Source organism: Microtus ochrogaster, unplaced genomic scaffold (genome assembly GCF_000317375.1).
Source record: "Microtus ochrogaster isolate Prairie Vole_2 unplaced genomic scaffold, MicOch1.0 UNK7, whole genome shotgun sequence".
Lineage (NCBI taxonomy): Eukaryota > Metazoa > Chordata > Mammalia > Rodentia > Cricetidae > Microtus > Microtus ochrogaster.
In genome coordinates, this window is record NW_004949105.1 from 2,104,631 (window position 1) to 2,127,181 (window position 22,551).

A 22,551-nucleotide genomic window follows, 5' to 3' on the forward strand; every position below is an offset into this window, starting at 1 on the left:
GAGAGAGAGAGAGAGAGAGAGAGAGAGAGAGAGAGAGAGAGAGAGAGATTAGAGCCTATTTGGAACTGGATAACCTCCTGGAGGATTTATCACCAAAGAAAACAGAATCTCGCTCAGCATTGGTTGTCTCTAGTTCTTCATGTAGCAATAGAGTTTTGTGAAATTTACACAATGTGCTCTGCAAGGCCTATTCTTTGAATTTTCTGGCTGCAGCTTCCCTGTTAAGTCTAGAAGGCACCATTCAGCAGCAGGCATCCTATATGCTTTAAGTAGGAGACAGACTGTGCTTGCCTTTGCAAATATTTAATTTTTTAAAATTAGCATTCAGGAATCATGAGGCAAATTCCAACTGGTTTCAGACTCTTGGTTTACACATGAGATGATCGTACAATGCAGCTGCATTCCACCTTATTTTAGTGGCACATTAAATAGTTTTCAATTCTTCATAACATGGCAAAGTCAGTCTTCTAAACCATATTATGCTTGATGTTTTGAACTGTGTACATAAAAGAGATTTTTAACTAGACATATACCTATCAAGGGGCATTTTAAATTGAGAATAAGACTTTTCAGAAGGTCCAAACTCCAGGAGGGAAAATACTAATCTGTGTCCCTCGTTGACACCCAAAGACATTTCCCACTCACAGAAAGCGATAGAGCTGGGCATGTTTGTCATTTAAAAATATTGTCTCCTGCCTGAATTAACTCAGGCAATTCAGACTTATTTTAGGGGGTCAATCTTTTCTTGAAATGAAAGATTGTATAGGAATTCAACATAGATAATAGATTCAAAAAGTAATTTCCCCAACAGAAATCTTGCATGGGAGCCACACCCATGCCCTTGGCTATGCTGCCACATTTCCATGAGGAAATCACACATCACCACGAGGTGATGGTGTCTAAATGCTGAAGAAATAGTTGATGTTCTTTTATGTGTAGTGTAATAAATTTCATAGTAAAATATTTATTATCCCTGCAACTTTGATACTAAGTTGTGCTTTTTTGGTAAGAAAGGAAGGGATAGATTTTAAGTAATATTTTAAAAAATTAGATTGCCATATTTTCTGCATTCAAAGTACAAATTTCTATAAACATAACAAGGTTATTAATAAAGCCATAAATTGTTGATGGTGTTTTTATTTTTTATCAGCATCTAAGGGATGAAGAAAACTCTGATATATTAATATATCTAAATGTTGGTGAGAATGGTTTAGCTTTGTAAAATATTCAGCCTTAATATTTTTAGTGCCTCACTTATAATAATTATCCATCAAATGTGTATTAAGACACAGTGTATTTTCATATGAGCTATGTTTCTATTAGAGGCCCAGACAACACTTGAGAACACATTTCAGCCAGGAGACACAGCTCTACCTGAATTGCCACGGTGAAGGAATGTAGCTTTGATCCCACCACACATGCATTTCTCAAGGCTAGAGATGCATCTGTGAGGACTGTGCACCACAGGACTCTGATCACTTTGCTCATTATTATGTCTTTCCAAAGCAAAGGCAGATAATGTAGCTTAGAAAAATCTGATAGCTCTTTCTTTATTCAGTTCTCTTACAGTTTTTATTTTTTTCTTGCAGAAAGCAATTGTGTGAAATATATCAAACTGAAAGTTTTCAAATAATATTGCATTATCTCAGATCAAATTGCTCAATGTAAACAGACCATTGGAAAAATCCATGAATATCATCCCCGCTTTAATAACTATAAATAAGTCAAACATCCCCTAACTAATAGCTCTTTTTGACTCAAAGTTACTATAGCATTTTAATATGGTATTGTGTCTCATAATTGGCATGTCCAAGCAGAATTGGTGGAGCATGAATTAAATTTACTGGATGTGTTGTACAGGCAGGGTCCCCAAATAACCCATGTGAATGATGCTGGAGTTATCACTTGTTACAATTGAGACCTGTCAAGATAATTATTTATCAGCACCTTGGGTGATAGTGAGCTTCCTACAAGCAGAGGGCAGCCATCCACAACAAATATCCTTATGGCCACAAATGCCAGTGGTTCAAAGACTAAAACCTCTCAGTTTTTAATCTTAAAGTCTTAGCTTCACTCATGCTGTTACAGAATTTCATTTACTTCTTTATCGGGTGCATTCAAAACAAATAATGTACGTGTAGCTTGGGGGCCCTGTGGAGTTTTGACTCCTACCACATTCAGGTGCAGCCAATCAAGAAGGATTCACTGTGATGTCACAGGCTTGTTGTTCTCAGCTGTGGTCCTATGACTCAGGCAGAAAGGAGCCGTCCGTGGTGCTGAACCGATAATAGCTGGTCATGGTCCTGGATCTTATAGAATGGTGGAGAGCAACATAAGAAAGCATCCTAACTCACAGGCTGCAAAGGAGACTTACAAGAGTGGTGTCAAAGCCTGATAGGTTTTTAAAACATAGGAGTATTCCTGGAGTCTGAAAACAATCCAAGAAATGCGGATCATGATATATTCCATGGAAATTAGCTGGAAGTTGTTACTAATTTCTTTCCATGCTTCATTTAATAGAAGTGAAATATTGTGACATCCTTATTAAGACATGTAGATTGGAAAAAAAACACAATATATTGTATTGTCACGTCCATTTTGCTCATAAATTTAAGATAAAATTGCCAATCCTAATTAGAACAAAATCTCAAGAATAGCTTGCCGAAATATTCATTTATTGATCTTGTGATTATTTTTATAATTAAACAAATTCCTGATTAAACTTTTAAATTTAAATTCTCTAACAACTCATATCACTGTGAGAACACAATACTTAACATTTTCTGATCTTCTAATGCCTACTATTCATAAATTGCAATGTTGTAAACTCATATTTTTGTCTCCGTGTTTCAAACAACAAATGTCTTACACTTGGTATATTGTGCAATAAGCTCTTTAAATTGACTAACTTTAACCTGAATTGGTGGATCTTGTTATTATTTTGCAACCTTCTTAACATTTCATAGATGATAATTTTTTTTTCTCTACACTGACAATCAAAACTCCATCCTTGGCAAATGTGCTATGGGAATAACAGAAAGATTTTCTTCTAAACTCTTGTGTCTGTGGGCTTGTGACAAATTCTCAGAATAGTTTTGAGTCAGATTACTAGAGTTTCACAATTTACCAGGTTAAGTGCTATTGCAGAGTGGTAGCACAGTTGGAAATTGGCTAAAGCTACAGTGTGCATTTGGAGTCAGTTCAGACTCCATATTGACACCTTGTCTCAGAAGAATAAAACACAATAAAATAGTTATAATAGACTTGAATTGCTTAGCCTAGGGTTAGTCTAATTATAAGTGGTTTTCAATTTTCTCTTCATCTTGGAATACCTAGTATATAAAACTCAATCAAAAGTAGAGATTCAGAAAAATGATATGCATCTTCGTCTCTGTCGGCTGCTTTTATATTCTCTTCCTGTTGAATCTTCTGCCTTTTGTCTTGCTTATAGCATTTTTTCTTCATCCCTGTGGCTACTTTTTTTTTCTCACAAATACGTGCAGGCCACAGTGACATCCAGAGGTATTATTCTAAGAACAAAAATCTCATTCAAGTTTGAGTTCTTATACATAGGACACATGCAGTAGACACACAAGGGATTTTAGAAGCTGCTACTCTTATCCACATGTGGAAGGAAGAGGCATTCCTGAAATTTGGGGTCATTTCAGAGGGTATCACTTGACAACTGGCATCACCATGCACTAATCTGATGCTATAATAAGACAGTGCTCTTACCACAGTGAGTGCACACAGCCGTGGAGTTATCCCTCAACACCAGCCCCACAGACCACTCTGAATGGCCTTAATGTTTTAACAGTGGGAGATGGTGCATGAGGGATGCAGGAGGATGCTGGGCCCCTGCTCAGCTGCAGCAGATAAGCATACCATATGCATGGTGCTGCAGTTTCTTCCCACAGCTTGCAAGTCACCACTCGTTACTGCAGTCTTTACCAGAAGAATGTGTTTTAAAGTTTGTTCTGTAGATTTTTAGTTAAACGTTGGCTGGACTCTTCCTAAACAGGCCCACTTCTGAGTTTTCAGTCATCAAACTGCAGCTTGTAGACCGCCATACAAGAATGTCAGGATCAACACCAGTCATTTCCTTCTAAAACACTGGGAGAGGAATGACCAGTAAACAGTTAGATTTATTACACGGATGCGCATCTCAAAAGCGAAATTGAAATGAGCTCAACTCAGTCCCTTCCACTCTGATGCTGGATTCTAGTTCCAGGAGTGAGCGCTGCTTTATGAATTTAGTGTAATAAAACAGGGATTGCTGTTTCTGCAGCTGGTTTTGCATCCAAGCCATTCATTTTGGAAGCATACAAAGAAACCACAGAGAAGAATAAATTCTAAACCTTAAGTCCAGTTATGTGACTTGTTAGTGATCATTTATTTATATGATGTATAAGGCTTACAGTTGTATAGTAATATATACATGTGTCAACATACTGTGCAGTTCCATACTCAGTAAATAGTGAGTATCAAGGTCTGTCTTGCATCTCCCTATGAAAATCTTAATTGCATTTAAGTGCATATTTAGGTATTTGTCTATGTTTTAAATCCAGTTTCTTGTCCGTCGTATTCACTCTCCTACTATGACACTGAGTTGAAAATGAAATTTAACCTTTGGCTTTTTGTACATCCACTATAAAGCTAAATTAATTACCTAGAAACGACCTTTTAAAGTTATCTTCATTGCGAATTCAGAAAGTATTTGTCTCTGGTCAATAGGAGCATTTGTGAGCACACTGGTGTGCGACAGGCTTCTGAGAATTCATTGTCTTTTCGTTTCGATCCCTGCAGCTGAGGGAGCCTGCGGAGGAACCCTCCGGGGAACCAGCAGTTCCATATCCAGCCCCCACTTCCCCTCGGAGTACGGCAACAACGCCGACTGCACGTGGACCATCCTGGCTGAGCCTGGGGATACCATCGCTCTTGTTTTCACTGACTTCCAGCTGGAGGAGGGCTATGACTTCTTAGAGATCAGCGGAACAGAAGCGCCGTCCATATGGTGAGTTTGGGGACGTCACATGACCTCTCGTGGATCTTCGCCTCTTTCCAAGAGAAAGAGAATCTGCCACTTGCTGTCCATGGATAGTTACTGGCCGACTTGAGTGCGGAATTTTTCTCTTGGTTCTTTGCTATGACGGGTTCTAGCGTCTGAGATGTCTCTGTAGCAACATTTGAGGCTGGAAAAAGACTTGTATACACGCTAATTTCCTTCCCTTCTCTCATGTTACAATCAAATCTACCCAGGAGGAGCTTAGGGAAACCTTGTGGACTTGACTTTCATCTAGAGTTGATTCTATTTTAACAGATTGAACAGTTGATTCTATTTGAATGTTTTTAGGCTTTGAGGTTTATTTTCATTCTTCTTGCAAAGTGGTGATGAACTTGGCCATGGGAACATGTGTTCCTGCCCCTCTGTGAAGAGGTTCACACAACTGCAGAAGCACCTGTGAGGGTTAGCATGGACTCTCTGTGTGACCGAGACTGACCAATCAGAGATCAGTTATTGGGTGTGTCTCAGAGAGGAGACTGAAAATTATAGTTTGATAGCTCTAATTGGCTGAAGTTCAGAGGTGCTTAAAGCCATTTTCATTGTCTTTGTGAATTGATTCCTGCTTCATATCTTTAAGCTGCTTGTCTTTGGTTGGATTTTCTTTTGCTTTAATTATTTGAATTATTCTAGCACTTGAAAGTTGTTTCAGTTGCCTAGTTTGGGTCTTGAACCATGAGACACCTTGAAAATAGACAGTCACAGGAGTGAGCAGTCATGTGTGTACAGGCAGAAGACTCGGTGAAGGAAGTGTTAAAATATCTCCATGGGTTTCAGTTGTGACTTTGGCTCAAAGGCGAAAGCATGACAAAGCTAAAAGTGGAACCTGCTGTTGTGAGATCCTCTTTCCCACCACCCCTTAGCACTGCACCAAATCTTGCTTTGTTTTACAGAACCAGAAGCTTCATGCTCATGCAAATGGATGAGTACTTTCCTCCCTTGAGTTTTATTTCTCCTATGTTAAATATTATTCCAATTAGAGAAGTAAAGATAAAAATAGAGCTTCATTAGAACATAGCCATAGGACTCCCGGGCATACACCCAAAACACTGAGTCCTACTAGAGCAATTTTCACATCCATGTTTGTTGGGGCTCTACCTGCAGCACAAAGGAAGTAGAATCAAATTGAATATCCATCAACAGATATTGAATGAATAAATAATGAATCATGGTATATAAATACAGAGCAATGTTGTTCACTGTAAAGAAAAATAAAAAGACCTGGAAAAATACATTAATTAAGGTGACCCAGGCTTAGAAGGACAAATTATGCATTTATATGTGTGCATGTGCACATGTGCTTATAATGAGGGCCTAAAAGAGATGGATCAGTAGTCAAGAGCACTAGAGGGCCTGGGTCCATTTCCCAGCACACACATGGTGGGTCACAACTACCTGTAACTCCTATCCCAGGGAATATGATGCTGTTCTCTTTTGGCCTCAGTGTGTACTTGGCACAGGTGACATCCATGCAGGCAAAATGTTCTTATGCATAAGACAACAAGATGAATAAATAGAATTTATATGCGTAAATACAGAGGTTGGGAGACTAGAAAGAGGGCATGATGGGATTAAAAGGTATTTAAAAAAGACACCGGCAAGGTATTAGAACATGTGACATAGAGTAGGAAGATGAACACGGGAGGGTTACATGGAAAGGGACAAGGGACAACTGGAGCAAGAAGGGTATGGGGATCAAGGAAGACTAAGTACAAAAATGCCTTTGCAAAACCTGTCACTGTGTGCCGATTTAAACAAATGTACAACTACTGTCTTGAACTATATGCTTTTATTCACCTTGTATAGACTTTGACACCAATCACTCTTCTTCAACCTCTTGTATTTGTTAGAAGTCTTGTGCATTGTGTATTACTTAGAATCAAAGATATGAACACAGATGCTGACAGAAAACCCAATGAGTTCCACTACCAGTAACTCTGTAGTCTTGCACCAGCCCCTAAGAGGCCATATTTAAATGCCTTATAAGTTCACAAGGGACATAGTTAGTCATTAAACTTCAACCATGTGCCTAATTTCTGAAAATCATTGTTCTACAAACAAGTGATAAAATGCTTCTAACTTTAACTGTGTAATTTTATGGAAAACTACTTCATAACTACATAAAGTATGTGGATAGAGGAAACCGTGTGGTGAATGAGTCTCAGAAATTACTTAGCTGTCTTTAGAGAACCTGGGCCTATGGGGTGTTGACTGATGGCCTGGCTATTAGGTGTCAGGGTGGGAAAGAGATTGGAACCCAATGATGGACTTGGTGCGTATAGAGTTTAGTGATGGCTTTTGCCAAACAAAGTTGATGTAAGAAAGGAAGAATGTGTGGGAGTCCAGGGATCAACATGAGTGATGGCAATAAAAACGTGAAGCCCAAGCAGTTGCCAGGGAGATGAAGTATGACCCCAGGGAGAAAGCAGTTGCCAGGGAAATGATAGTGACCCCAGAGAGCTCCTTCTGGTGTGGGTGACACTGAGGAGACAAAGTACCCGAGTTCAGTTCTGCTCAGGACCCAGCATTGTCTAGTTTCCTGCATTTTCTTATTCATCCAAAGTGGATGCTCTTCCATATTGCTCTGCCCTTCCTTCCCTTCCTCTCTTCTGCACTGATGTCTCTATTTGTCACAGATAACTTTTCCCCCTTCATCCCCTTCCCTCTCTCTTCCCCATCAAGTCCTCCCTTCGCTTTTTCTTCTCTTCTTCCCTCCCCTTCCCTCCTTTCCCCTCTCCCCAATGTTCTTTATTCATTTCTGTATTCATCCTAGATGGTTCTTCTCCTCCCCTGCCCCTTTCTTCTCCTCTCCTGCCCCCTCCTCTCTGCTCCCCTCCACTCCCCTCCTTTCCTCTTCATTTCCATCCACTCCCTAGTGCAACTACCACAACCCAACAATAAACAACAGTGGACAGCATCCTTGTTCAGGTAGAAATTGTCCATCTTTAAAACAACCCCAATTTCTGTGATTGGGATGGGGGAGACTTCCTTCAGTTCACTGAGATCCATATAGACAGTTTCCAGGAGAGTTGGAGGGATGGTGATTGGAGAAACTTTATCCCTGCAAGCTTTGTAACTATGAACTGTGCTGTCTAGTGGCCCAGGCTGACTCCATGAATAGCCTGTGTAGACTGTGTGAAGTTGCATCCATGCCCCCTCTTTATGAGGATTACTAATGGGGTCCCATTTTTCAAAAATGCAAGACCCCTGCAGGATGGTTTTGTTCTTACGGACTCTGTCTCAGTTAGCGTTTTATGGCTGTGTAGAGACACCATGAGTATAAAAACTTTGGTAAAGAAAAACATGTAACAGGCTGGACTACAGTTTCAGAGGTTTAGTCCATTATCACCATGGTGATGAGATGGATGCATGCAGGTAGATATGGTACTAGAGAAGTAGCTGAGAGTCCTACTTCTCGATCCCCAGGCACCAGAAGGAGACTGCCACACTAGGCATAACTTGCATGCACAAAACCTTAAAGCTCTCCTCCATAGTGACACACTTCTTCCATCAAGGCCATGCCTACACTAACAAAGCAACATCTCCTAACAGTGACACTCCCTATGGTTCAAGCATTCAAACACATGTGTACATGGAGACCATTCCTTTTCAGACCACCACAGACTCTTAGCACCTTCTCAGTTACATGAACTGGGATACAAGAAGAATAATAGAGAATAGGGTTCCCAGAAAACAGCCATGAACTCAGGGTCTGAGTCCAGCATGGGCTCATTAGCTCGCCTTAGTCTGCAGCTGCACAGCTCTGGGGAGCTGTCCTGACTGGGATGCACCTTTTCTCAGCTGCACAGTACCCCTGAGAAGCTCCAACTGAGGAGACACGTCCACTGAAGAACCATGTGCCATTGTACACTGCGTGAGAGGGGTCAAAGGGCTTTCTTATTTATTTTGTTTGGTGACATTCAGCGCTTACTTTAATTACAAAGGGAATTATCTTGATGTGTCCATATGGAGTGTTACTTTAAATGGAACTCACATCAAGTTGATATTCTTCAGTGGCGGCTGAAAAGAAAAAAGATGGTTTTCTTAAATAATCATCAAGCCCACATGAACACACTTCAGATTTAAAATAGAATAATTGGGACCATGCTTTCAAGACTTATACAAATGTGTATTATCTGGCTTATCTTTAAAAAGACTATTATTTTACTATAATTTTAGTGACAGCTTCTGAAATGTTTAATGGCCCAAATTGGTATATTTAGAAGATTTATCCACCCCAGGATTGCAAGAAAAGGAGGGAGGAGGATGAACTTGGCCTCTTCTCCAAAACAAGGTTATGCCTCGGAGACAGGAGGATGGTGCTAATGGCTGTGAGTGCAGCAAGGGCACACATGTGCAATTTTCCAATAATCTGTTTTTAAAGGCAGGATGAACAAGCAAGGACATGGTAAGAGGAAACTGCATGGGAAATTGTGGAGAATAATAATGGGATTAGCTTTATTTTCATTACATTTTGAGTGAAATTACCAACTCCGCTATAATTTCTTTGCTCCAAGTTGCCATAGCTACAGTAGAGGCAGCCTCAGTGAAGTGAATCTTATTTGCCAGACTCTTCTTTATGTATTAACTGTGAGGTGTGTTAGGGATTTAAACCTCACTACCTGTATGCATATTGACCAAGGTATTATTATTATTATTACCATTATCATTATTATTTTAGATTTTCATAGATTCAGGTAGAACTCCTAATGATGTTTAAGAACAGAGCTACTGTTTCTAATTAACTTTGCAACAGGCTCTAGTTCTGTTTTTCATTATAAATTTTAAAACTGGGCTAGAGAGATGGCTCAGTGGTTAAGAGCACTAATTGTAATTAGTAGTGTAATTGCTTTTACAAGAACCTGGGTTCAATTCTTAGAACCCACATGGTGGATCATAACCATCTACAACTTCATCCCTAAAGGATCTGATGCCCTCTTCTTACATCTGTGGGTACTGCATGCCTATGGTACACCTACATACTCATACGCATAAAATAAATACATTGAATAAAATAGAATTTCAAGAAAATATGTTTTTAGGAACGCAGCAACACTGTCTATGGCTTTATCCTCCTGAAGTGATCTAATGCGGTATTCTATGACTCTAAAAATACCAAGAAGGAATATTGATGTTAGTTCCCAGTTACTCAGCTGTAATTTCTTTTTTTTTTTTTTTTTTTTTTTTTGGTTTTTCGAGACAGGGTTTCTCTGTGGCTTTGAGCCTGTCCTGGAACTAGCTCTGTAGACCAGGCTGGTCTCGAACTCACAGAAATCCGCCTGTCTCTGCCTCCCGAGTGCTGGGATTAAAGGCGTGCGCCACCACCGCCCGGCTCTCAGCTGTAATTTCTAACTTCAGATGTAAGGTTGAAGGGTAAGGGCAGTCTTTGTTTGGTTGGTGAACTCTTCATGAGTCAGGGAATGCTGGCAGCTTCACAGGACCGCCAAGGAAGAGCAATGACAAACATTGAGACTTTGTCCTGTCCAACATGAGTGTCCCTACCTCAGGCTGCCCAGGAAGAATACAGCTGCCAGAGCGGGTCTTCGTGGGCGGGGCCAGAATTCCTTCTGCCATCCTGCCTTCCCTCACATCTCCAGCCTTAGCCCCATGCCCACTAAGAGGCTCGGAGTCTCATTTCTGCACACCCCATGGTCACCTTTAAGGTTACACAGTTACCAGCCTCCATGTTGCCTTCCCATGCTGGCCAATGTTTGCACAGTTAGAAAAATGATGAACAGCCTGTCTAGATGAGGAATTCCGAAGGAGATATGCAAAGGAAACACTGTGGAATCCCCCTCCAGCAATCCTCTCTCAATTTGTGTGGGAGAACCCCCCTGATTCAATTTGTTATTTTGTACAGTAAGAGTAACGCCCAGTAGGTAACTAACAAAAGCCCTCTCCTGCCCTGGCCTGCTCATGAGTCTCCGCCATGGAAAAACAACACACTGTATAAATGTACTTTATTTTGTTCTCATTAACCCAGCACAATTTCACTATTAAATCAATCTAATCAGAAGCTGGCTGAAGCCGAAACAAGACTTCAAAGAAACTGGAACAGCCCAGTGAGCTTCAAAGAATTCTTGAAGGGTCAATTAATGCCTACAATGTTTATCCAACTTGTCACTTAATTGATAATTGACTCAGGATTTGTTTAATTTCTAATGAGGAAGGTTACAGAACTCCAGTGAACAGCAGAGTCCCCGCAATGAACCTTCACCCTCACCTGCCCCAAACCCAGAGAGGTTTGCCGCCCACTCCTGCCCACAGTATTGTAACTGCTCCTTTTGAGTTCATCCTAGAGAAAATTCACAAGGTAGCACAGAGTGAGGTGCTGCTTGCCCTCAGGGGAGTTTCCTATAGGCTCTCCCATTAGCTGCTTATCTTGTGGCCATGACAAAGTATCTGAGCAAAGAAAGACAGGAAAGAAAGGTTTGTTCAGCTGTGAGGTTCCTGGTGACAAGAAGACACTGTAAGGAGGGCCGCTCTAGCTGAAGTGGGCGTGTGTGAGGCGGCTGGCTGCAGAGAGACCACTGTCAGGAAGCTGAGGGAAGGATGATGATGTCTTCACTTTCTCCTGTTTTCATTCACTCAGAAACACCATGTCATAGTGTTGGCTACTTTCAGGGTAGATCTCCCTTTCTCAGCTAAACCGCCCTGGAAAGGGGCCGAAAGACCCTCCCAAGGGTGTGTCTCTTGGCTGGTTCTAAATTCCTTCCAGCTGATGACCCTCTGTCTCCATCACACAGCATATCACAACCACTGGGTACTTACTCAAATCAAAAAAATGCCCAAAATGTTTTGTTTTATACAGAATTATTTCTATCTATCACAGCAGAGACCATGATGCTCTGGGGAAGAAAATATGTTTGATTAGCAGGTCGACCCATGACTCAAGCTCAGCAACAAACAGTTCCTGGATTCTCCCCAAATGGGAGAAGAATCTTAACGTCAAGACAGGAATGGAGATCAGGAAAGAGCAACTGTAGAAGGCACAAAGTTTATCAAACCAAAGGAGAGGAGTGAGCAGCTGTGTGCAAGTCATGTCTAACCATGGAGCAGATCAGTGTGTGTGTGTGTGTGTGTGTGTGTGTGTGTATGCATGAGTGTGTGTTCTTGTGTGAGAACTCACAAGTGCTTACATGTGCAAGATGTAGAGAGACATAAGAAGGCATGGAGGTATATATGTGTACTTGCTCACTTCTTATTTAAAAAGAATATATTAGGTACCCCCAATGGAAAGAAATGGATATCCCTGCTGTGAAAACAGTATTCTCAGAAAATTTCTCATTGTACATGGCAGGGGATTTTCTAATACACAAAATAGGACATCAATTTTTTAATTAATACCAGTATTTCTTAGGAACCATCTACGGTACCACAAACGGTGTGAAGAGATAGGAATAATCCATTCATATGCATCACTCCTTACCGAGAAACAAGGGGTCTATGGTATACATTCCATGATGGCCCACCTAAGGCACATAAAGCCACTGCATTCCCAAAGTTCAGAACAGGATCAGAATGACAAAAAGAAAAGCAGAGGCACCTGTGGGGTCAATTATTCTACCGCATCTGAACACCACTCCAGCCCACTGAATCCTCATCAATCTAACCTGTGTTATTTTAAAAGGCTTCCCTTGAGAAACTCATTTTTAAACACATCTTCCCTATTTCACGTTTTTTTTTTTGTGATCCACTTCTTTGTCTCCTCTACATCATCTCATTTGCTTATTTCACATGCATGTGGAGACACACATGTGTGTAGGTATACACACATACACACACAGTCCACAGGTAAACATGTGCACTCTTCACAGCCATAAAAACGTGCATAAAAGCACATATATAAACAGACACCATATATCACACATCTGTATGCAGATGTGTATGTATATAGTACAGACACCGAGCCCTAAATCCATAAATCACTCTGGAAGCAATGTTTTCAATCCGATTTCTTGGTGTAGCTTTTCTCATTTTAACTGAGAAAAAGCAAACTGTTATGCTTGGCTTCAGTGCTTCCTTGTTGTAGTTAGCACTGGATTCAAAATAACTTGGTTAATATTTAATGCCATATTGCACCCGGGAGACGTGTATGCCGCTTTGTCCAGACTTATCAGCTCAGAACCAAAACCATCGAGTGCTTTAGAAGTGAACACTCTACACAGCAGAATATCTACTCAGTCAGAGCCTTAGTTTTCTCCTGGCAGTGGGTTGGGATTTCATGCAGTGAATGGGGCCCCTGGGTGATATTCCGTGGAGACACTAGGGTGCACAACTTGGTGCTACTGTCTTAGGGTTTCAATTGCTGTGAAGAGGCACCATGACCACACTATTATAAAGGAAAACATTTAATTCGGGTGGCTTACAGTTTCAGAGGTTTAGTCCACTATCATCATGGCTGGAGACGTGGTAGCACGTAGACAGGCATGGTGATGAAGAAGGAACTCAGAGTTCTGCGTCTTGATCCACAGGCACTGGGAAGTGTATTGTGTGTCACAATGAGCATACCTTGTGCAAAGGAGACCTCAAAGCCCATCTTCACCTTACAAGACCACACCTACTCCAACAAAGCAACACCTCCTAATAGCGCCACCCCCTTTGGGGGGCCATTTTCTTCCAAACCACCAGTCATATTTCCCTCTGCCATCATGAGGTGGTCCCCTGCACAGTTTGTGCTGTTGTGTTCTCTGATCCTTGCCTGCCCTGATATTTCTGAACCTCTGTGGCCTGAAGCTGCAGCCAACTCCCTTGTCCAGTTGCATCCACCCATGTTTTTGGCTCGAATCATGGAACTTGCCATAATATCACTCCGTGTGACCCAAGCCAGGCAGAGGATGGGCTGTGGAGCATCCTGCAGTGGGAGAAGCATGGGAGGGAAGGAAACAAGAGATGTTAAGAATCTAAAGTTTCTTCTTACTATCTGTGGGTATCATGGGCAGTTTTTTCCATAGGCTGCGTATCATTTCCGGAAGGGCTTACAGTCTTTGCAGAGAAAATATATGTGGTGCTTTTTAGATATGGAAGAAGGCTCAGAATACTTAAAACTGAGTTTCCAGAGAAAGGAGCTAAAAGACCTGGATTTGGGGTCCATTCCGACCACTCAGCACACTGTGCTGTTTTGGTATGACAAACTCTCCAAGCCTCCTTCTCTATTTGCAAAAGGGACTTGATATTCATCTGAGGTTATCAATTAGGAAGAGAAGCGACATGGTATCACCGTGTCTTCGATGGCTAAAGAAGCAACATAATGGAGGCTATAACCCTCTATTCTTGCTACTCAATCTCTTTTCTTTTTCCTTTGTCTTTCTCTATCATCTGCTCCTTTCTGATTCCTGTTCCTCACCCATTTTCCTTGGCCTTCTACGATGCTCCAGTGTCCGAGTCAGTCTGTATGCACTACGATGCACATAATAAATATGGTATTCTTTCTCAGCAATATTTCTTGGTACTTGACATACTTCTGAATAGCTCTTCCCATTCTAGAGAGTATGTGAAAATCTTTTGTTCACAAATTACCTGTTCTTTAAGAGGATAGGGTATTAGTAGTAATAATACTAGGTTCTGATCCATGAGCAGAGCATACCAGGGAGGTGCTTTCTCTGCTTTTAATATGTGAACTCTAGGAGGTACAGGCCATGTCTGGGTGCTATTTTAGTGAAGGCAGTCAGTCATTTTGCAGAGAACCTTTCTGTGCACTAACTAGGTCCATCTGTGACTTCCAGGAACACGAGCAGCTCAGACCTGTATAACAGACAACGGTGGGCTAGATATTTGAAAGGACTGACTTGTTTGGGAGGCTAGCAAGCCAAAATTATCAAGCTGCTGGCTCACTCAGGGCCTGGCAAGTCCCCCACTTGTGGTGCAGATGCTGACCCTTCTCATGGAGCCCCCACCCACCCATGAGAGTGATCGACACCACACACTCCACCATGCGAGTTATATACAGATTTGCTGACCGCAGTCATCTCTCTCTGGAGCCTCTGCAGCCTTGCCAAAGCCTTCTGTGTCACTCATTAGTCATTCTTTCAGAGCCTATAATAGCAAGCTAATGAGTGACACCAGCATGGGACATCCATTACTGCCTGCAGAAAGCACCAGAAGCCTCCACGTTCCGCTTTCAGGGAAGGTGATGTCCCGAGTTTCTGACCTGACATGTCCTGCATTTTATGGGCACTTCACAGTTGTTGTTTCTCAAAGTACTTAACAGTGACCCCTGTTACCAGATGGGATGAGGGCAGGCTGCACGTTTCGTTCCGGAGTCCAGCCACACAGTCATGGGCACCGCACAGCTCCCCACTGTGCACATCTGGAGGGGACTCTGTGCGCCCAGGTGTTCACATAGATGTTTTCCTCATCACCTCATTGCTGTAAAGTATGAGCTTCAAGGAGCCGGCTTGGCTTCCAAGCAGTGGGACCTGTAGCAAGCAATCCAGCGCTTTCACGAATAGAATACTCACTTCCTCTGCTCTCCCTGGCCCGTTTCACCCTGTCTCTTGTTCCTTTCATTAAAGCTAATGGGAGCGCTGGGGAGAGTTTGTGGATAGAACTCCAAAAATGACAGATGCTTCCCTTAAGTACCTACTGTCCTTAGAGCATTAGCGACCAGTGAACGGACGTGATGTCTCCACAATGTGTCTATTATACCAATATCAGAGCGTTCAATTAGTGGTAATTAGAGCCCAGCTGGGCAGAAGTAATTTCAACACCACCACGTGGAGGACAAGAGACAGACCAACCCCACGTTTTATTCAAAATTGCTATCCTCAAATATTCCTCCACCTATTCATTAGACCCTAGGAGGGTTTCAGACTCCGCCAAATTCTTGTGTGTGTGTGTGTGTGTGTGTGTGTGTGTGTGTGTGTGTGTAGTTTAGCATGTATTGAAATATTTAAATTGCAAACACATCCATGGGTTTCTTGCAATAATGCTCTTTATTGGAAGGTAGGACTCCAAGAGAATAGATAGAAGGCATATATGAGATGAATAAATCTATGAATGATGAATATTTAATAAACGAGATTTTAAAATTGTGCTTACAGGAGAAAAATGGTGAAATAAAGAGAGCGGTCTATGTGCAATTGCTCCTTTTAAATATGTGACTGTGAGCAGAGCTAAGTCGGCCTCTGTGGGCGGGGCTAAGCGTCCCTCTGTGGGTGTGGCTCAGGCTACGTTTGTGGGCATGACTAAGTCTCCCTCTGTGGGTGTGGCTAAGGATGTCTCTGTGAGTGTGCAAGCTGCCCCTTGGGCATGGCTCAGGCTTCCATTGTCTCTGCCTGCTTTAGTAAGGGATCCTTAAGACGCTGGGCCTTGGTGGTCCTGGGCACAGGCAGCAAGCTACTGGAGTTGTCCTAGGGCACTCAGAGATTTCCTGGGTTCAAAGCTTGCTGGTTCTTTTCTTGTCTCTAAAGGGATTCTTGGTTAGTGTTCCTTGGATGGTGGAGTTCTCTGATGCAGAAATTTCAATCTGCAGCTGATTTGTATAGACCTAGTCCTAACGGTACAGTATACCAGGCCGTGAAACAGCATCAGCCAGCAAGAGACTCATCTCCACACAAGCTTTCCATGCAGGGCTGTGGCTGACATGAAATCATTGATTCCCTAGAATACCTTCATCTACTCAGATTTATGCATATTCATCTTTTGAATGTTTTATAATTATTTCTAGTAAACTGTTAAAACATACAGAAGGGTTGGAATTTAAAAACACAAGACAGTAAAAGGAAATTAATTACATGAATAGAGATTAAAAGGATGGGAGAGACAAAAATTAATATTTAATTTCTAATTTCGAGACAGCTACAGCAAGCACAGGAAGCTGGCTTTTTACCATGCTCTTATCAGCAGACAGCAACTACTTCCAACTTTCTATTGAGTGTCACCTTTTCTCTGTGCATTAAATATGAAAAGAAAGTTTAAGCTGAAGCTTTATGAATCACAGAGTAATAAAAAAAAAGGCTGCTCCTCTGAAAAACAGAATGCAAACTCGTGAAAAAAATTCTGAGCAAATAACTTTCTTTAAGGCATTTTTTTTTAGTTGAGCTCATGTCATCCAAGACAACCCAGAGTGGACACTGAAAAAAAGCTAAGAAATATTAACAACCCAAACAAAAGCTCTCTGCATCTTCTTCAGCAAGATGGAGTCAGCTGCCTGTGTATCTGGTTGCTCTCTGGGTTAACCAGAAAACAGTGTGGTAGGGTCTTCAGGAGGCCCTGGTCAGGCCCTGTCCTGATGTCAGAAACGCTTGTTGTAGGGCAAAGAATGACTAAAGATTACAGGCCTGTGATGACTCTTGACCTCCAGTAGTTGGGAGCACAAGATGGGACTAATTCAGCATAAAATGTCATTAGAACACTTTGTCAATGCGGACGATTGGGATAAAAGGATATGAAGGCAACACTCAAGTGGAGACACACTGGAGAGAAAGACAGTTATGACCTACCCCAACCCACCAGCACCCATTACCCCAACTTGCATGCTGATTATATGTGCAAACTTGACCCAATAAAATTGTAATTAATGTGCAAGATCAGAGAAATTTTCATAGAATGACAGCATTGAGAGGGTTAAACCCCACTAAATCAGGATTCACCTACACAGACCCCCGAAAGGCTCCAGTATATATAAAGGCTCACAGCTCTATAGAGGTCCTTGAGAAAGAACTTGCTATTGAGTGGATCATCCATGTGAACCCCTTGATCCTTGATGTCCTTGGGTACGTCCATGCCTGGAATGTTAGGTACTGAAGCTGTTTGCCCTAACCACATGGAAGGACATCTTGTTTTGTGTGGGATAAAGGTCAAATAATTAGTAACAAGTAATTCATAAATTAGTAGCTTGGCCATAACATATTAGTCACAAGTCAATCATGCTCGCGTGTAACTTCCAACTTGAGTCAGAGGCAGGGCAGTTCTTGCTTATTAATACATGATTTTTAAGTGAAAGACCAGCTGAAAGATAAATTGTTCTGTAAAAATGGCTGACGCTGTAGTGTAGAGAGAAAGGAAGGGTAAGACACACCAGCCTGGGGCCAGTCTGCAGTTTGGCCTCTGGCAAGGTTGTGGCTTGAACTAGGTAATTCTGTCTGAATCCATCTGAGAAACCATCCATATGGGACCTTGTCGATTTATGAAGAAAGTCCATTGCCATCATATCTCTGTAGTTTTGGTTTTCTGCTCTATGCCTTCTACTTGGGAAGTAAGTTTAGAATAGTGGATAAAATGCTAAACAAAATTCAACTACACATGTGACTTTTAACAAGATTCCTAGGACCACTTCCCACCATCTATAGGATGCTGCTTTAAGAAGAGCCTCCCTGTTTCTCCCATAATATCATTGGGAGGTGTGGTGGTTTGGATGAAAAGGGCCCCATTGACTCGTATGTTTGAATGCTTGGTTCCCAGTTAGTGGAACCGTTTAGGAAGGATTAGAAGGTGTAGGTTTGTTGGAGAAGATACGTCAGTGGGGGTCAACTTTGAAGCTTCAAAAGCCCATACCTGGCCCAGTCTCCCTCTCTCACTCTTGGCCTGGAACTTGAAGATCAGATGTGAGTTCCCCTGTCCTTCCTCCCTGCCTGTCACCATTCTGCCCACCATGATGAGGATAGATGAACTCTCTGAAACTATAAGCAAGCCCCCAATGAAATGCTCTCTTTTGCAAGCAGCCTTGGTCATGGTATTTTTTTCACTACAATAGAACCATAGCTAAGAGAGGATGCCCCATGGTTTCTGGACATAAAACCTTAGCACAGTTAACATTTAATTTTTCAGTCTGGTACATCTGAGTTATGAGGACAGTTGACAACAGGCATCCAAATAGAATTTAATATTCCTGCCCGGTTTATCACCTCTGAATTGCTAAGATTATATTCTAATTCACCCAAAACTTTGTTTTCACTGTTATTAATTGGTAGCTCTTCTAAACCCTGATGACTGCTGACTTAGTAAAGCTAAGGGAGGGTGCTTGCTCTCCCGAGCGGTCTTCACTGCAGGACTCAACTTCCTACTTTCAAAACTAAACACACAAAAGGGGACAATTTTACTTTTATGAGCAAAAGTCTCTCAAAGTAACAGGCTAAAAGAAAGTAGAAAATATTCATGAAATCAGTACCTGCGTGATTAAAAATAAACACAAATCACATCTTTTTCAGAGTCTGTGTTGTGCACAGCTGTGGCTTTTCTGATCTCAGTTAATGAGTTTTTCTTTACCAGATTCAGACAAAGAAATTGAGAGTGTCAAATAGAGATTCCTATCAGTGAAAATTTAATAAACACCCCCTTTCATTCTCATATAGTTTTTAATTTTCCCATCAATAGATTAAAATGTACAAAAACAACTTTTGCGAAAAGGTGTTCATTTATTTGACAACGAAGAAAACATGATATCCCTTTATTATCGAAATAACAAAGGAAAACAGTAACGAGAAATTTCACAGGAACAATGTTTTTAAATAAAACTATACAAATGTCTTTACTAATGAGCAATTAGAGTATGAATTAGCATGATATATTTTCTTTCTCTTTAACATTCACATGTCATTAAAGGTAGTGGTACCCATGGCTTTTGAGTTAATAGCCTGTCTGGCACTGGTTGCACCAGGATGCTGTCAGCCCTGTTTGGTTCTTGTATTTACCTCTCAAGGTCAAGAGTTATTGTATAAAGTCACCATTATTTTTATGGGGTCCAACTCTCCATACAGTTCCCCCAAGTTAGAGTTATATGTTGTTTACTGTGTTTCATAACTGAGTTGTACAGGGGTTTTGAATAGAATGCAAATTAATAGTTTAACATGCCCAATTTGAGTTACACATCCAGACGGAGTGGAAAATAACTGCTTTCAAGTTGATGTCTATGCACACCCAAGCAATTGCAAGGGCATAGAATGGAAGGAGAGGCAGGAAGCCATGTTTCTCCTGTTAGCCCTGATGGAACACCAAGGAAAGGCTGTCAAGTGGTAGTTGCATTTCAGCCACGAGCTTCTTCTCAGGATTCAGGAGGGTGCAGGATGAGGTTCATCTGCAGAGCTCTCTACATGGTCACAAGCTGGTAACAACCTGGTGTCCCTCACTGGTAGAACACAGACAGCCCTCTCAGGTTTTTACCAACAACTGATGTTTGGCAGCTCTAGTTTAGACAATACAGGCTACATTAAAACATGAATTGGAGGCTGTGTAATACATTATGATACAATTTGTACCATATTTATAAATAGTCTAGGAAAATGGTAAATTCTATAAAGAAAATTCAGTAATGGTGTGAAAATGTGAGATGGATTAGTTACTAGGTGATTGCCCAGCCCCTGCTCAGCACTCTTGACATTACTTGTGGAAGCTGCTGGTATCAAGGGTTCATCTTCATTATCTTCATTGTCAAGTCCTGGTTGTAGAATCACAGAGGAAGGACCATGCTGGGCTGGTTGGGAGGCTTTTTCCAGAGAAATCTAAAAAGGAATGGATAGATTGGCCATTCTTAGAATATGGAAATATTCTCTGGAAACAAGAACATTATTCTGGGGGTTGATGATTCCACAACTGTTGTCATTTAATTTTTGCTTCTATTTTATTAAGAGGATCTTTTAATATTAATAAGTTACCCTGAGCAGTTGTCAATTCATATGAATGAGCATATTCTCATAAATTTGCCTGGTTAATTATGGTCACTGCAGAGAACATGGATAACAATTTAAAAATCATGAAAACTAGTTAATTTTTAGCATTTTTAGAAACAAACCTCAGTGAAAAGATGATTATTTGTCAAGTCGTATTTGAAGTAGTTCAAAATGCATATTCTGTTTTGAGCACTTGAAAGATCTTTAGTCGTTAAAGGTTTGTGGTTGAAAAAACTGCTGTATTTTTAACATATGCTGTTGATCTTCGCTTCACTGTAATGGTCTCAGATCTGATATATTATTTTTGAACAGCATCATGTGGCATAAACTGATTGATATCAGTTCCAGTAAAATATATGATTGAATTGTTGACACTCTATATGCAGTAGTTCATATATCAGGGAACCACCAAAGTGCTAATGGCATGTCTTACTTTTAAAGCACTTTAAACATTTTTCTTATCAGATAATTAGCAAATATTTTTATAATGAGACTCTTTCCTCCTTTTGGGTTGTTTAGTTCAGCTTCAATATAAAGGTTTTCTCCTTGTCTTATTGTGCCTTGTTTTGTCCTGTTTGGCGGCCTGCTCTTCTCTGAAGAGGAGATGGAGGGGAAGGGGATCTGGGGAAGAAGGGAGGTGAGAGGGATCTAGGAGGAGTGGAGGGCGGTGAAACTGTGGTTGGGATGTATTGTATGAGAGAGCAGTCTAGTTTCAATAAAAAAAGAAAACAAAAGAACTGTCACTGCAAAAATACATAGATTGTCAGTAGTTGAAAATGAGTCATTTAAATATTCTGAGAAAGCAAATAATTATTATGAAAGATTTTATTTTTATTATGAAATCGTTTTTAATTTTTATAACGATTTTGCGAGTGATTAAATGCAATTCTGTGCACGCATGTTTTGAAAATCCTGGCAGGCAAAAACTATGTCTTTAATTTGGCCGCTCTCAAAAATAATGTTTGGAGTCAGGCAGTGGTGGCGTACACCATTAATCCTAACACTCTGGAGGCAGATCTCTGTGAGTTCAAGGCCAGCCTGGTCTATAAAGCAAGTTCCAGGACAGGTTCAAAGCTACAGAGAAACCCTGTCTTAAAAAAAAAAGCCACTACCACCACCATCATCATCATCATCATAACGTGTTTGGTATTGCTTCTTTCGCCTAGTCAGGTAGCTAATGTTTGGAGGATAAGAGAAGTGGTTTGATTTACATCCACTGTTTTTATAACAAAAGATATTGGTTTAGAAAATATTTTCTCAGATTGGACTTTTATCTAATAACAGAAGAGAGAGAGAGAGAAAGAAACTGTCTCTGTCTCTCTTTGTGTGTATCTCTCTGTGTGTGGCCATGTGTTTGTCTGTGCGCCTCTGTGAGTGTGTGTGTATAGTGATATTTTATTTATGTTTTAATAAATAAAGCTTACCTAAAGATAAGAAAGGCAAAGCTAAGCCGCTAGAGGTCAGGGAGTGGTGGCACATACCTTTAATCCCAGTATTTGGGAGATAGAGGCAGATGGATCTCTGTGAGTTCAAGGCCACCCTGGGCTACTCAAGATCAATGCAGAAACAAATTTATGTGTTTGTGGCCTACACCTTTACTGGCAGTATTAGGGAGTCATGCGCTTTTAATTCCAGAACTAGAGGGAATATAAAATGAGAGGAAATATAAGCAGTCTGTTTTGTCTGCTTAATCTACTTAGTTTGGGATCACCCAACCATGGTAGAGGTAAGACTTCTCTAGTGGCTTGACTGCTTTGCTTTTCTGGTTTTTGGGTTGATCCTCATTTTATCATTCATTCTACAAGTGTGTGTGTGTGTGTGTGTGTGTGTGTGTGTGTGTGTGTGTGTGTGTCTGTATGTACATGTGCAAACCTGTGTGTA

At 41.0% G+C, this 22,551-nt stretch overlaps 1 protein-coding gene across 1 annotated transcript in view; it reads left to right on the forward strand.

The window, feature by feature from the left end:
* The window catches only part of Csmd1 (CUB and Sushi multiple domains 1), a 1,422,978-nt gene that overhangs the window by 744,778 nt on the left and 655,649 nt on the right, over nucleotides 1–22,551 (forward strand). Inside the window, exon 5 of the mRNA XM_005366231.2 lies at nucleotides 4,807–5,014. Coding sequence (XP_005366288.1) covers nucleotides 4,807–5,014 — 208 coding nt within the window. The remainder of the gene's footprint in view (nucleotides 1–4,806; nucleotides 5,015–22,551) is intronic.